The sequence below is a fragment of the Perca fluviatilis genome, chromosome 3 (assembly GCF_010015445.1).
Source record: "Perca fluviatilis chromosome 3, GENO_Pfluv_1.0, whole genome shotgun sequence".
In the NCBI taxonomy this organism is placed as follows: Eukaryota; Metazoa; Chordata; class Actinopteri; order Perciformes; family Percidae; genus Perca; species Perca fluviatilis.
The window spans coordinates 2,168,390-2,184,667 of record NC_053114.1 but is presented as its reverse complement, the minus strand read 5'-3'; the positions used below and the strand labels follow the sequence as shown (position 1 = coordinate 2,184,667).

Sequence of the window (16,278 nt, the reverse complement as noted above, 5' to 3'; positions counted from 1 at the left end):
TAGATAGATAGATAGATAGATAGCAGTGCATACTGGTGTTGATTTCGATTATTTAAAAAATGTAGCAGAGGCCAAAATATCCTGATTTTCTGTACCTAGGTAGTATCGGTGAAGCTCCCAAAACAACGGATCCTACACTTCCCAGCATCTTTTTGTCATGCCCTCCTTGGTGACCTCATCAAGGCAATGTTCTCGAGAGCTACAGAAGATTGTAGCTTACAGTTGTTTAAACAGCATAAGTAGTAATCCACCTGTAAGAGTAATATCTGTTCCCTTTTTGAAGGATCCCTACTGATTAAAGGGAGATATCTTCTCTCTAAGATAACATAAAAACATGATCCTTCATAGATATAAAAACAACTTTAAACCTTTTGAGATCCCTCACTTCATGTTGACAAAAACTTATTTCTTTTGGATTCTTCTTGGTGAAGAAGAGATTTATTAAACAAGACAGGCAAGATCTCCTCTCAGCAGCATGCAGCTTGATTTGAATATATTGAGTGTGAGGCAGAGCTCATTTATCTTCTCCTCTGGCTCTCGCCCACCTCTCCACCTCTCTCTGCCAGTCAGTTAGTCAGTGTTGCAGACAGCACACACAGCCTCAGTGGCGAGATGCAGATTGATAAGGGGTTCGGGCAACATAAGTGGGTGTAACTGGTAGGATCCGATACAATGCCAAACACAGCGCTCAGGGCTGTAGCAGTCACGCTCCATTTCTGCTGCAGTTTTAGCCAAGAAACAAGAGCTTTTTGCTTCATGTGAAGTAATTATATGCCTGCATTTCTTATTCGCGTAACTGCAGAATAAAAGGGGAGATGTTCCAGAAGCAGCTGCATAATGCAAACCAGTATTTACACATACAATAGTAAAGTGACACAGAGGGAAATGTTTATAGTTTCCATGTTAACTTTATTCTTTGAAACTACAGTTTTGAGTTAAAAATACTTCTTTTGAGCGGTAAACAACAAACACATACACACACACACACACACACACACACACACACACACACACACACACACACACACACACACACACACACACACACACACACACACAAGTGACAAGGTTGGGCGGATTCATCACAGTGAGAGAGGCATGCTTTAAAATAAGTCAAAGTGAATTTTTTATCATTTCTGCCTAAGGATGACAGCAGAGTCTTTACTGTTGCCCACATTCAACAAAACAGCATCGAATAAAGGTTCCTCAATCCCAGGAGCAGAAGTCATTGTCATGCGGAGCCCTACTGTGCAAAACAGGCCTCTCAGAAACTCTATTTTGTAGCCTATAACATTCAGAGAAACCGTCACAATGCTTATGGCAAACAGGACCTATTGTCATGCGGCAGACTGTGCATGCATAAAGGTAAGAGGACACAGCGTTCCACTAAGAGAAACTCAACATAGTACACCAAATACCATACTTCAGCTGAATAGACAATTGCAATTCACATAAAATCCAAATATCTCTATGCAGTGGTTCTCAAACCTTATAATGCCAAAGCCCCACAGATGGTTTAGATGAGGATAACCAGATGAAGATTCATACATTTATACTGATGGATCATATATGAAAAAATGGCAGAAGTACCCACTTTTTATATCTGGTGATATGTGACACATTTGTAATGCCCCTGGGAGCCTAATGCATCAATTTGAGAACCCTAAATGATAAAACATGAGCTTGTACTGACTAACTGCTATGTAAAAGCTATAGGTTATTGCTGGTGAAGTATAGCCTACATCTAAGATCATTGTTCTGTTCTCAGAGTTCATAGTTGCATTCTTTTTAAGTGCCTGAATACAAAACATTTGTACATTTGGATTTCTAAGCAAAACCAAATATTAAAGAAATAGTTTGTCTTTGTTTTTATATTATATATATATATATATATATATATATATATATATATATATATATATATATATGCTGATTTGCTTTGTTACAGAGCATGAGATGAGAAGATTAACACAGCTCTCAAGTCTGCATGCTAAAAATTAAGCTACAGCCAGCAGCCTGTTAGCTTAGCTTAATTTAGCATAACATTTTACCTTTGCACAGAGCCAGGTTAGCTTCCCCCCCGTTTTCAATGTTTATGCTAAGCTAAAATAAGCTAACCCCAAACTATTATCACCAGTGTAATTTGTTTCTTCAATTAGTTTTATTTCGAATATTTTTTTTAAGAAAATAAGTATTTTTGGAGAAATGGCAGGATAACAGTAGATAGGTGCTGGGTGCCATTTTAACATAGCTAGCCAGCTGTGGAAATGAACAACACTTTTGAGTTTGAATACACTACACAGCTGGGAGACTGAACTCTGGCAACAACAAGATGGGCAAGGTTCTATAGGTGGTAGTGAGTTAAGCACAACTGGTGGACATACAGTATATTAACCCTTGGAACAAAGTGCAGACATGCTAATCTACAGCATCAAGGTAAAGGATAACCGCACAGCTCGCTAGTTACGGTATGTGATTAGCTAGTTATGTGTCGTCTGACATGACTAGCCACCAATGGTAAAAACTAAAAATAACTAGAGCAAATCACGGTGACTCTATTAAAAGCACAGTTAGGATACTGCACAAAAATGTGTAGAGGAAAAATCAACAAGGACCTGATGATAATGAGTATTTCCCCCAAATCTTAACATATTAAACATGTATTTTGGATGTATTTTAACCCTTGTGTTGTCCTTGGGTCAAATTTGACCCATTTTTATATCAGAATTATGGGTTTCTTTGAATCAAATTGCCCCAAAATAACATGAATGCGTGGATATACGTTGTATGGAAGCCATTCTTGGCAGGTAAAATGAATGATTACTTTCATTGAATTGTGTTTTTTTTTTTTCTTTCAATTTTATATCATTTGAAATAAACTGTGATCCACGCAACATCCTCAGATCTTAACTATTAGTCAAAATAATCCACAATTTCTACAAAAAAAATAGATATTATGTCATTTAAATTATTTTTATTGACCATGTATTTAAAAAAGCGTTGAAAAAAGTGACAAAAACGTTTCAAAAAGCGTCAAAGAACGTTGGAAAAAGAGCCAAAAAAAGTTAATTTGCAATTTTGACCCAGAAGGACAACAAGTTCTCGGTCTACGGGAAGACAACACGAGGGTTAACGACTGGAGCAAACTGCAGACATGCTCATCTACACCAACCGAGGCTTCTGCTTACAGCTTCTGTAGCTGTTAAGGGCAAAGGACAGGGGAAATGTAGCTTTCAGGAGTGGGCAGAGTCCTGCTGCAGGGAGGATAGCAGAGGTTAGAGGTTATCTTCTGAATACATGTGATGGATACTCAGTAGACCTTGCCGGACCATTTAAAGACTACACTGCAGCAGGCCCGGCTTAGGGGTCAAAGCGTTGTAAATCTAGCTAACAGAGCACGGGTCGTCCTTGCAGGGCTTGACATCCCCCTGCAGCATAAGGATCATAACAGCCTTGGTCAGGTAGCTGGAGGTGCCTCTCTTTCCCAGCGGTGGGGTGTTGTAGAATGCCTCCATGCCATCCTGGCAGAGACACAGATGAAAAAGTATTTTTTTTAAAAAGTGCTCATGAAAGTAAAAATAGTCTTAGCAGGATCATATCTCACAAATGTAATAAAGAATTGGAGGATGGCAGGTTGTCTCTGTTAGGATTTTAAATACAATTGAATTAGGCTAGCCCTTTGGCTAATGTATCAGTGTATGGCTGGAACAGAAGCTCAGAGTTTAGGGAGCACATAGATTTTGAAAGGTGATGAGATAATATTGTGGCTGACACTCACAGGTCACATTCAGATGTTACAATATCACTTTACCTAGCAATTGTAGATGGGAGGGTTTACTTTAACGCCAAGGTCCGTAAGCATTAAGCATAATGATGTTAAATCACATCCTCTAGTGTAATATTGGAATATTGGACTGGAATGTTAAAATAGAAATGGCGGAGTAATATTTTGTTTTAGTGATGTGCATGGTGTGCTCAAATGGCTCTTCCCCAGAGGGAAGACACTCTACGGGCCCTATTTTAACGATTTTAACTATTTAACGAGAGCACGGTGTGACGCGCCTGGTGCAGGTGTGTTTAGGGCGTGTACAAATCCACTTTTGCTAGTTAAACGGCAGAAAAAAGGGTCCGTGCGCCGGGCGCATGGATCAGAAGGGTTGTACTTAGTGTCTTCATTAATCAGAGGTGTGTTTTGGGCGTAACATGCAATCAACCAATCAGAGATCATCTCCCATTCCCTTTAAAAGCCAGGCGCGTTTGGAACTTGGAGCATTGCTGTTATGATGGAGGATTTGCACCGTAATATTTTTATTTGTAATCTTCTGCATGTGTGTGTGCTGCTGCACGTCCCTGTGTGTGTGTAACAAGCATAGTGTGCATGCACATTTTACTAATGCTCTGTTAAAATAATAGACCAGGTTTTTGTTGGTCAATGGCGAGATCACTTGAAGATACAAAATAGCAATACGCCCAGAATGCATCTGAACACACCTCCCTGTTAGACCAGCACGGCCATGGGTCACAGATGGGCGCAGGTGCATTTGCTATTTAAACCACGTGGGCGCTGGACGGGAAACTGACAACTGCGTCGGTCTTAAACTAGCAAAGACACTTGGGTTGGGCTTTGCGCTGCGACGGGTGCAGGATAGGGCCCTACCTGTTTCTCTATGCCTTCCAAGCGGCTGCGATCCCTCTGGAAATCATTAAAGGCTTGCTTGACCAGATCGTCCAGATCCACCTTGTCGCTGAACTCCAGCTCCGGGTTTCTCTCCAGCACGATGGACACCACCATCAGCAGCTACTCACACAGTAGAGATAGGACAAGGCTGTCAGAAACTAACTTTTTTAAAGATCCAGACCTCGCTTTATTGTAATCACAATGAATCTTAAAACCAATCCTAAAACAAAATGGATAGGCAGTAAAGAATTGCGAGAAGTGGAATCACTTAATATCCTCGCTGCTTGATTGTGCAGCAAGCTGTAGTGCTTGAACAGATAGATGTGATTGATGCCAGAATAAAGAGAGCAAAGTCAATGTCATGCTGAGTACAAATCCATAACGTTTAATTTGATTTAAGTTTGCTTTAAGTGTTTCGATTCCGCTCTATCTGTGCACTTTGGTGGTTACCTCTACTATGATTTGTCTGTACTCAGGCAGGACGATTTTCTTCAGCGTGTCCTCCACCAGCAGGGAGAAGTTCATCTCATACATGGTCATGTCAGACAGTGTCGGTTGCTGCAGAGAGACAGTAAGTAAGAAAGAACAGAGTGGGTCATGTGAGCGTGAACAGACATGGCAGCTGATGAGCATTGTGTATATCCTGTGTGTGTTTGTGAGCAGTATAACATTATCACAGGGCGGTATTATTCCTTTCAATTATTTTGTCCTGATCAAAGCGTCAGACTGAATCATCTCGACTCATTACTGTGAGCACAAAAGAGGCAGAGAGTTGTGGGGATTTCCCTTCTCCTGTGCACTAACAGCCTGTCCGTCATCAGATTAAAAAACTGTCACATACAGAGCTATTTTTAAAGGAATAATCTCCCAAGCAGAGGTGTATAGTCCAGGTGCCAGAAAGTAAAAATCCTGCCATGTTTTTGGATCTGCCTCTACATCTAGAACAGGTGTTTTCACTAACGAGCTCATCTACCTGGTAGAGGAGCTGGTTTAGTGATGGTTGGGACAGCTGCTGGACAGGATTTCTACTTTCTGGCACCTGGACTATACACCTCTGCTCCCAAGTAACATACGTTTTTATCAAAGGAAAGGTACGTTTGAAAAAAGAAACTTCACTTCCATTTTTTATCTTGAGGTTTATTGTTATTATTAATTCAATTCAATTCAATTTTATTTATAGTATCAAATCATAAGTTATCTCGAGACACTTTACAGATAGAGTTATTATTTTCTTTTGTTGCAATAAATACTCATTCTCCTTCTTTGCCTTTGCGAGCTAGCTAGATGGTGACTCTAAACCCGTGCGTCATGCTGTGTAATATCATTTTTGTATTGTATTTAGTATTGGCAAATCACACTTGCTAATGCATTAAAAAAACAACAAGTGCTCTGAGGAACAGAATACCAGTGATGTGTGTCACTTCTTTTAGTGCCAATTGGCTTTTTAACGTCACAATAAAAAGAGCATTTCTAACTTTGACATAAGATTTTAAAGAGATATAGAACTGGAGGATTTGTCAGTCCATTTAAAAAAAAAATACAATTAATGAAGTAAATGTAATTATACGATATAGAAGAGGATTTTTAGGGAATAGCTAATAATAATCACAACTTGAAACCAAACACATTGCTAAAGGCGCTTTGCTCACTTCATCTATTTTTCTGTGTACCGGCGAAATCCTGCACACTATTCAAATAATAGATATCATTGAGTAAACCTATCGGCAAATAGGTGAAGCCACGGACAGCCAGCCAATAGGCATTCACTGCAAACAAAGGCTTGTTGGAGATGAGCCAGGTCTGTGCAGAATCGATCGCCGCCCAATGCATGCCGGAAGGATTACACAGCCTTCTAGATTTGTGTCTGACTTGATCCCGACTTGCTCTGACGTCACGCACACATGGTTATCCATGCCCCACGGACCCAGGGGCATGCTGGGAAATGCCCGGGTCTTGCAGTCGGTGGAAAACATCTGCGCTGCCTGCCTCTCAAAGCTGCGGCCAGCTTGATCTCGTGAGGTTATCGCTCAGCTGATCTAACAGCTGATTGGTTCAGAATCGACTCACCATGATGACATTTTATCTAAACTTTTTTATTTTTATTTTATTTATTTTTTTATTTGATTTTAATTGCTATTTGTCTGATTTAAAGGCTTACTCTGTACAGAACACATGTTGTGTGGCTGATAGTGATGTTTATCTGTTCATCTACAGTCTGTTGTTAACATCAGCTACAGATCGCATGTAGAGCATTTTGACATCTACTCTGTCATAATAAAAACAACTGGAGACTGTGTACAAGCTGATATATGGGTCTGATGACATTTTATAAAATCGGAATCAGACCTAACAGGATGTGAGTGTTTCTGTGACTTCCTGTTCGGCCTGAAGGCGGCTGGAAACGGATGGAAACTGTCCGACTTCACCGCGGCTCTTTTCAGGCGAGGCGCAGCTCATCTCGAACGGGCCTATTTTGACTTGTGTGATGACCCCTCCCACTCTGTGTGTGGCTCTTGGTATTTTTCCGTGCAGCTGTTGAGATGGCAGTCCGAGTGGCAGAGGTGTGGCAGGAGATCAGCCACACCTGGATCCACTCCTCCTGATTCCTGTTTAAGATGGATCATACTCTCTGTGTCCTAACAGCCAGCAGGGCTTGCTTTTGGGATCTGTTTTGCTTTCCATACACTCACTACATTACTGATACTATTGAAATACATGTTTTATCACATTTTGAAGTATTATTTAATATGGGTTAAATAAATTGGTTTTAATTTAATCCTTAATTATGCGTGGTCTCGCTTATTTTGTCGGAACTATGAGCTGGTTCATGACACTCGCAGTAGGAAAGCACAGGTGTTAATATTTCATTACCAATGAATAAATGAGATTTATATGTGTCTGAAATGTACTAAACTATTGAGTGTATGTTAAATAGGGAGTGGGGAATGAATGAATGAGTGATTTCAGACACTGTCCCAGTAAACCATGACAGTATGACAGTGCGTCAACATGCACACTACCGGGACCCTGTAACTGAAGCAGCTAAATGGATTTCAGCCATCCTTAGTCTTTCTATTCACACCTGTGATTTTCCTACTGTGAAATGTCAAAATGACTTCCGTGAAAAAGGCCTATTAGAAAAGTGGAACATCACTGACTTTTATTGTTGTCTGATAATAAATAAAAACTATGATGATGAAAAGTGATTAAACTAATAATTATGCTGAGTGCTTTCAATTTCAAGACCAAGTTAAACTACCCAAAGACAAAGAAATCATTTTCATGTTCAATGGAGACAACTTTAAATTGATGAGCTACTTTGTATTACTCAAAAAATCAATCTGTGTTTATCGGCACAGCTTCCATTCTGCAATTGTGGCCAGATTTCTTGTGTATCTGCTCCATATTTGTAGAAAGTATTTTGTCATTAGTACTTGAACCAACTTATACATGCAAGCAACAGAACTGAAGTACTCTTTAAAAGACCGCAAAACATAGAGGTCTGTGTCTGTAAGGCATACATGTTTCTATAACCAGTAGAGGTTTGAATATCAGCACACATTACACAGTGTCTCCTTTAACCAGCATTGCTCAGAGTATTCATCCTGCAGCAGTGTGAGGGCAGGCAAGTACCTGTGGGAGGTAAGTCCCAGCCACCGTAAAACCGTTGGGGGTCCTCTCCAGGATCTGCCACACACGATCATGAAAGCCCAGAGGGGTTCTGTTCAGAGAGCCATCGATCTGACGCCTGTTCAGCCAAGACCTGGGGCCAAAGCAAGGGGGAAACAGTTGAACTGAGTTTTAGAGACTGGGGATATATAATGTTGATAGCCGTTGCTCCAGAGGAGATTTTGTCTAGTCAGTCAGTGTGTTTTAGATTAGGTGAGATAAGATAAAAATGTAAGGATTCCCACGGGGGAAACTTGGTTGCGGCAGCAGCAGATAATAAGATATGGACAAGGCAGAAGATAACATAATTAAAACTTGAAAAAGATTTTACAACACGTGAATGCATTAAGATAACGACACTGCATCTTCGAAGGCAGATTTGTGAGTAATAAGGGATGAGAAAGCACAGGTCATGTTCTCGATGAAGTGAGAACGTGTGTTTGAAGAGTACCTGCCGGTGTGTTGTGGCTGCAGGACGTCCAGCAGGAGCTGCTTGATGTCGCTGGGGGACAGCTGGTAGATGTCCTGGGGGGGCATGTCTCCCGCCCGGATCTTCAGCTCATGTTTCATGGCCTGGACAATCCATCTGGAGATCCACAGTACACACACACTGTTAACCACCTCAGAACAGAACCCTGTACAGCTCACATGGGGGTTCTTTGTTGGAACAAGTATGAACATGTTCAAAATAGTGTCTTTCTTTGCAGTGTAAAAGTTTCTTACAAAGGTAACACCCTTTTTCTTTTTATACAGTCAAAGACTGACTTGTTTGTCTAACTAGGCTGATGGAACAGAATTTTGACTCTACCTGACCTTACAACACTTCCTTCATTGGGTTTCGATTTTCCCGACAGCATTTTCGGACCAAACATGTCAGGAGAAATTTGTTCAAACGCAGAAGCTTTTATCCATTTAGTGCAGAGCACACTTAAAAACTGAGTTCCAAGAGAACTGCAGTGTGGTTCATTTGGAGGGCCGAGTAACAGCCCTTGGTGTGAACTCCGTCATTTATGATTTATTTCGAAACATCTAAAAAGGCTCAGGAAAAGAAGAATACCTTGGCTAGCAATTCTGACAAAACACGAGACGGCGTCACAGAGACAACAGAGAGGGAACCGCTAAGCCCTGTGATGACCAAGGACTTACGGCAAACATCTCAGAAGTGATAGTTGAACATGCACTTAAGTTTGACTCCTTCCTACAAAAAAATTGGACACCAACCGAAGGAATTGCAAAACACACGGATCTCAGCTGTGCAGGACAAAAATACCTGGAAAAAGCTGGAAAAATGGCCTCGCTGCAGGAGCGTCTCTGTGACCAGCAGGACCGAGGCAGATGCAAAAAACATAGTACAATAATTGGCTTGCCAGAATCTTTAGAGGGCACTTTGGCAATACATTTCAGGGAGTCATGGACTCCTAACGTTCTTGCATTGTCGACCAAGGCTGGAGAAATCCAGTGGAGAGGGTACACTGAGGAACAGAGTCTCGTAAGCCTTATCCCCATGTCAGGATTGTGAGGTTCCATTACTACTGTGATTTGAATTTGAGTGCTGGAGGCAGCCAGATTGGCGAAGAATGTCCATTCTGAGGGTAGCAGGATTTTCTTCTTCAGGGACTTCTCAAGCGGAACTCAGAGAAAACACCAGGCTTTTGATAAGGCCAGGAAGAAGCTCCAATCGTTCAGGATACAGAATTATGGCTTAAATCATACTGCCACTCTGAGGATAACCATAAAAAACGCTGCCTGTCTTTTGACAAGCCTGAGGAAGCAATGGCATTTATAAATACTCTGAGAGAAGAGGACAATTTACCTTACGAATAAGCATGAGGAGAAAAACCACCTGATTTGTATGGACACAGATATTCGAGCTAGGTGTTCCGGATGTTTTAATCGGCAAACAAAAGAAAAAGAAATGCAGCCTCAACAAATGGTAATATTTATTGAGTTCTTCATGTTTTGTTGAGTGGTCTGAATAAGAATTACAGCAAAGAGTACATACTGTATGACTAAATGTACAAGAGTTGTTAGGGCACCATTGCAGCCATCCTGAACCTGAATTTTGTCCTACCCGACTCTGATCTTGAGCATGCCGCTGAACAGCTCCGGGGTGTTGGAGATAATCCATCCGATATGGATGACCAGCTCCTGCTGCAGAACGGCCTCCCGCTCCCCACCCTGAGGGGAGCACTTGCTGTAGATGATGCCCTGGATCACCCCTGGCGACAGCGGGTTGGAGATCACCTCCTCCTCTTGCCCGAATAGGCCGAGGGTCACCTGGCAATCACAGGCACACACACACACACACACACACACACACACACACACACACACACACACACACACACACACAGGGAAAAATAACCCACACCAAACCCACAAGTTAGAAGGTTCTCTGCAGTGCAGAAGAATTGTGTGTAATATTTCTAAGTTTTTGTGAGTATGTGTCTATGCAGGTGCGTGTGTCTGTGAAAGTGTGTTCATGCACACACAGTACTTCCTCCAAGGTGCAATCTTTGTTCCATCAATCTAAAATTGGCCTCCTCTCCCAGAGTCGCATAAAAGTGAGTAGGAAATATATTACAGATCTCAAGATGACTCTTTTTGTATTTTGTTTCTCCTGAAAGCCATTTCGTGAAAAGTACACCTAGCCAATCTTCGTGATGGGAGTACACACTTGTATCCTCGCCTACAGCTGATGAAAGCCAGCACTTTGAAGATGTATCATTCATCTTTACATCTAAAGTGATTCTAACTAAGAAAGGACAGCCTGGAGCTGACAAAGATAATGACGAAAGGGGAAATACATTGTTGAGTTTGACTATTGACAAGAAATATAAGCAAAACTAGAGTCAGAATCGACTGAAATGGGAGGTGGTGCCTCTTATTGAAAGCAGAGGAACACAGCCGTCTCAAATCTCAAATCAGCTTTTCCAACCATGCTGAGAGGGGCATTCCCTCCGGTAAGCAATCTATATGCAGATTCCCACCTTGAGCTTCTTCAGCATAATGAAATGCCTAAAACTGTTCAAAAGGGTAAAAATGAGGCGAGATAAATGACACTCTCGAGTGGAGGCTAATCTCTGAGTAACACTTGACAGGAAATGATGCACCGAATCTAATCCAGCGCGAGGGAGTGGCATCAGGCGAATTCCCGGGTCAAAATACATCAATCAGCACACGGAGTGTGTCTAGACAACGTGGACACGGTGCATGTTAGGATTCTACGCTGGTCACACTGGCAGCCTTGCTACAGCTACAGCTTAGATACACACACAATGGAGGTGAGCTGTGGTGAGGAATATGAGCATGCAGCTAGACTAAGTAATTCCTATAGGATGACAGCATGAGTAGCTTATATTCATGTAATGTATTTCCAATTTTCTTTTAATCAGTGAACATTAAAATCATTATCCCCACATTCCATTTCCCCAACATAACCTAAAATAATTTGTACAAAAGGGATAGATATAGTAATCTGCTCAGGCCCTGCGGTCTGTGTGCCCACTTACCTGCTTGCCATGCACTAAAACACTAGTAATACTGGGGGCAAGGCTGTCCACTATCTTAGTTAAGAGACTGGCAGCAAGACGGACAACAGACCTAGTGGGTGAAAAGACACAAGCACACTCTTGACATCATGACAGATAACAACTAACAGACGTGCTTTGGTACAGACTACATCTGGTTCATTTTTACTACAGGGGTAGGGATCCAAACCCCTTAACTTTACTGGATCTTCAGTAGAGAACATATTATATATATACTGTATGTGACGTTCAACTTGTAATAACATTTTTAATAATTGCCTTATAAATAATGGAATGTAGGCAAACAAGGTATCATTGCTCAAACATTTGATTAGGCATCATTAGAAATTCATAGAATTTGTCCCCAGGTGGCCTTGCTGGTTGCTTTCTTTTCTTATCATAGCAGTTTAATGCCCCCAGAATAAAAAAAAAACCATCAGAATGAAATTGACAAATAATCCCAACATTTTCGTAAAATGAAACCCCGCTGAGGATTTCTACTATGTAAGATATGGCTGAATGTGTTAGTCCCAGTCCTAATGAATGAATTGGATTTAGCTACTGAACACCCAAATGAAAGGTTGGCTTCCCAGAAAATATTTTAATGTTCACTCATTTCTCAGTTCATTATTCACAAGAGTCACTACAGCCTTCAAACTGCATCCTCTTGCCTGCAGGAATCCTACGAGGAAAAAGCAGTACATAAACACTCAATAATCGTCACATATTAGCCCACAGCCAGGGTTGCTATAGACACACACACATGGAGTTGAAGCCACCCCTTGCAGAAGCAGTAAACAAATGAAATAATGTCATTAATGAATACAATCAACTGAAATACGACCTCCTCTTATTATTTGCTACACTAAATAACTCCACACGCACACACCTGCGTGTGGAATTATTTAGTGCTTAAACCTGCGGAACTATCAAGGCGATGAATAAAAACGCAACAAAGCCGTAACGTTTAGAAGGCATGATGTGGTCTCAATCCACTGATGCTTTGTTGGGGAACCTATTTCAAGCTTCACTTCCTGGCCCATGTCAGGTAAATGAGAAAGTAAATTGAGCCGAGTATTGATGCTATTTCCCAGCAAGTTGGAAACCAGCCTTGGGGCTTTTGTTTTTGTTTCTACTCTATGGCATAATCAAATCTCTCGATGCTAAAATCCTGTTAATTAAAAAAAAACCAGCATATAATAAAAGTTGCCATGTCAGTCAGGTTGAAGCTGAGTGGCTTTAGAAAAAAAAAAAAGTGTCAGCTAAATAACTGGAATGTAAATTGGCACAAAACAAAAAGTCAATTCTAGGGGAGTAACGCCAGCAGTATACCACAAACTAAATGTTAACAGCTTTGGGATCAAAGATCACAAAGAGAAAGATATTTAGTTTGACTGGAACTGTGGGCAACGGCTTGCCAGTCAAACGTTTTCTTTACCACTGTTTTTTGCTACTCTACACTAAACTTTTTTTGTAACTCACGATTCTCAAGTGAGTCGCGGATTCACGCATATCCTGGCTTTACGGAACCTTAATAATGGTGTGCCAATGATCAAACTGGAATACCTAATCTAGGTCCCACATCACTGTGTGCTGTCCGTGCATATGTGTACTCATACACTGTAGTATGAGTAATATTTTTGACCAGTTAGCAAGAAAAACAAACATTATTATGCTAGCGAAATGTTGGTAGAGCTTTGAGTACATTTGCGTCCATAGAAACAAACTAGCTTTTAATATTACTTTATGATAGATTTGCAAACTGTGTCTTCTCCTATAGCAACTACCAAGCTAGTCCTTCTAGCATGGATGCCCTTGATGAAACAGACCTGGAGTAACCGTGAGTGTAAAGGCATATACAGCGCGATATCCAAGAGCCACATTCTATTTCCTTTGGAGTATACGGTCAGCCTTATTGCAGTGGATGACGACTTGTAAAATACGGACACTTGGGCAGTGGCTCTCAGCGTTCGATACGACGCAAAAAGCACCCTTAAGCGTCTGTATGGGACGCACCGGGCAGAGCAGCAGCGCAACCGCGGCGCTGTAAGATGACGTAGTATTAAGCGCGACAACAGTAGCGAGTAGTATGATAGACCCAAATGCCGCGTAAGGAGCTTGGTTGGGGTGGTGGATGGGTCAAACAACACAGGACTTTTACCCAGGAGACCGGGGTCCCCGAACCGTATATTTTATAATCCCACCCACCATCTTTTCCTAAACCTAACTGTCCCGTTCTTGTGCCGCATGACAGTCAGTATGTCCCAACCCACAGCGTCAAAAGTGACGCCAAGAATCTCGACGCTAAAGGAGACTTTTAGCGTGAATAACAAACGGCAAAGGCACATGCCCAAGCGTCGGGAGAGAGCGAATGTGTTGTAGGTCAGAAGAGCAGAAACAGCCTCTGTGATGGTTAATGGAGAGAAAGCAAACACTGACTACGAGCTGTTGATCTATGTACCTGCTAGCTTGGCCAAACTCATGACTGTGTGAGTGTACAAACTTGGTAGTTTAGCCAGACATACAGTAGGTTTAGCTGGTTAACATTTTAGCAAGATGCTAAGACACTAGCCTGCTACTGCATTACACCAACTGTTACCAGGGTGACGGTCAATGAAATATCACTGTGAGAAGTTAGATTTCACTTTTTAAGACCTATTTGATAGCAAAACCTAGCACTACAGTAGCATTGGTTTTAGACAAGTACAGCTGTTTTTCTTTAAAGCTGTAGTTGGCATTTAATTTTTTAGTGTCATTGGTCCCATGCAGTATTTATCTTTCAGCATATTGTAATTGAAAAAATTAAGAAAAAACTAGACTACTGCATCTCCTCTTGGCTCTGTTTTCAGGCTTCAGAAAATCTAGCCCGACAGGAGACTTTGGCCAATCACAGGTCATTTCAGAGAGAGAGAGCGAGTTCTATTGGCTGTTGTGTGCATGCATTGCCTGTGCGACAGAGGTGAGAGGTAGAGCGGAAGGGAAGAGGTCTCACTCTACCTTAAATTCTGGCATGTTTTTGCATTCTAACCACTGCCGCTTTAAAAGGTTTTCATATATATTTTTATATTTTCATATATAATGTATTTTACACATTTACAAATAATTTTTTTACGTTGATTTAGCCCTTCCAGAAAATGTAGGCTACACACACTAGGTTTATGTCTACATTTCAATTAACTCATTTACATAAGGTAATAAAAGAGTAGAAATGAAAGGCTTTTTAGTCAAAAATACAAATCTTGAACATAGAAAAGTCTTCTCTTTCTCTCTTTCAAAAAGCCCTGTTGGTTGGTTGGTTGGTTGGTTATGAGGAATCACAAAGTACAGTAGGACTGGCTGACCCTAACAAGCTAGCCAGAGTAAACATGCAGAGTCTTCAGTCCATCTCTGCTGGAACATTACCTGTTTCCCATTCACCAGTATTGTGGTGATGTGAGGAGCCATAGAGCTGGCGAACTTCTTGATAATGGCAGCAGCTTGACGCACTGCCAGCCTACGGTGCGGCCAGATTAAAGTGTCAACATGAGAGGTTTTTGGGAGGACAACAAACAGAACAGGTATGGAGACAAGTCGTTCGGTTAAAGGGGAGTAAACAACGTTCCCAACATAAATTCCCAACCTTTTCATTCACACTAAATTATTCAACATAATAAAATACCAAATGTACTGGATGTCACCATCTTAGAGGGCATCATTGGTCCTGAGTGCATCTGTAGAGTTTATGTTTTTAGACCCTTTTGGTAACCCCCCCTGACAAATTGCATTTGTGTTTGTGTATTTGTTTGGGAGTATATCAGACCAAAGCTTTCTGCTGCCAGCTCTTCTGTAAAGTCTCTCCAGTTCATCCCTCAGGTTCTCTGGAATCACAAATAGGTATGTGTTCAGACATTAAAAAACACGCCAAAGACATGTATAGTCACACCCTAATTTATCCTCCATCCTCTGTAAATCAAAACTGCTAAATTACTTCACATTTAAAACCACGACACAACAGCCTCCTAAAGACTTGTCTTGACTGATTAATTGCTCGCTCAGAGTGTGCTTACCATCTTTGGCAAGGAAGTCTGGTCCTTCCCTCCTAAGAAGGATGGCTGCAAGCTGAGCCTGACTGGCCAAGCAGTCGCAGTCCTGGACGCACACACGCACACACACACACACACAGGAAGATGAGCCTGGTTACGCATACAATATTGCAATATATGTGGCCTATATATAGAGTATATCATATAATGCATTTCAATACGTTATTATGTGCTCACAATCAGCACTAAAAAGCAGTATTGAAACTATGATTGTTGCAATCCTACAATTCTGGTAATAATGGGTATATTTTTAAAGTCTTGCCTCATTTAAAGGCAGGGTTGGTAACTATTTCCAACATACACTTTTTATATATTGGTC

The 16,278-nt window shown here is 41.2% G+C and overlaps 1 protein-coding gene across 3 annotated transcripts in view; it reads right to left on the bottom strand.

The window, feature by feature from the left end:
- Positions 1-1,913: 1,913 nt before the first annotated feature.
- phkb (phosphorylase kinase, beta) overlaps positions 1,914-16,278 on the bottom strand; it is a 143,292-nt gene continuing 128,927 nt past the window's right edge. For 2 of the 3 annotated variants that reach the window (XM_039794589.1, XM_039794587.1), the window contains 9 exons: positions 15,924-16,005; positions 15,677-15,734; positions 11,860-11,950; positions 10,419-10,624; positions 8,799-8,933; positions 8,312-8,441; positions 5,129-5,236; positions 4,658-4,798; positions 1,914-3,521 (listed from right to left, as the gene is read on the bottom strand). In XM_039794589.1, coding sequence (XP_039650523.1) covers positions 3,384-3,521; positions 4,658-4,798; positions 5,129-5,236; positions 8,312-8,441; positions 8,799-8,933; positions 10,419-10,624; positions 11,860-11,950; positions 15,677-15,734; positions 15,924-16,005 — 1,089 coding nt within the window. In that variant the 3' untranslated portion in view covers positions 1,914-3,383. Of the gene's footprint in view, positions 3,522-4,657; positions 4,799-5,128; positions 5,237-8,311; positions 8,442-8,798; positions 8,934-10,418; positions 10,625-11,859; positions 11,951-15,279; positions 15,371-15,676; positions 15,735-15,923; positions 16,006-16,278 lie in introns of all 3 variants that reach the window. The other variant, XM_039794588.1, reaches the window with a different exon arrangement.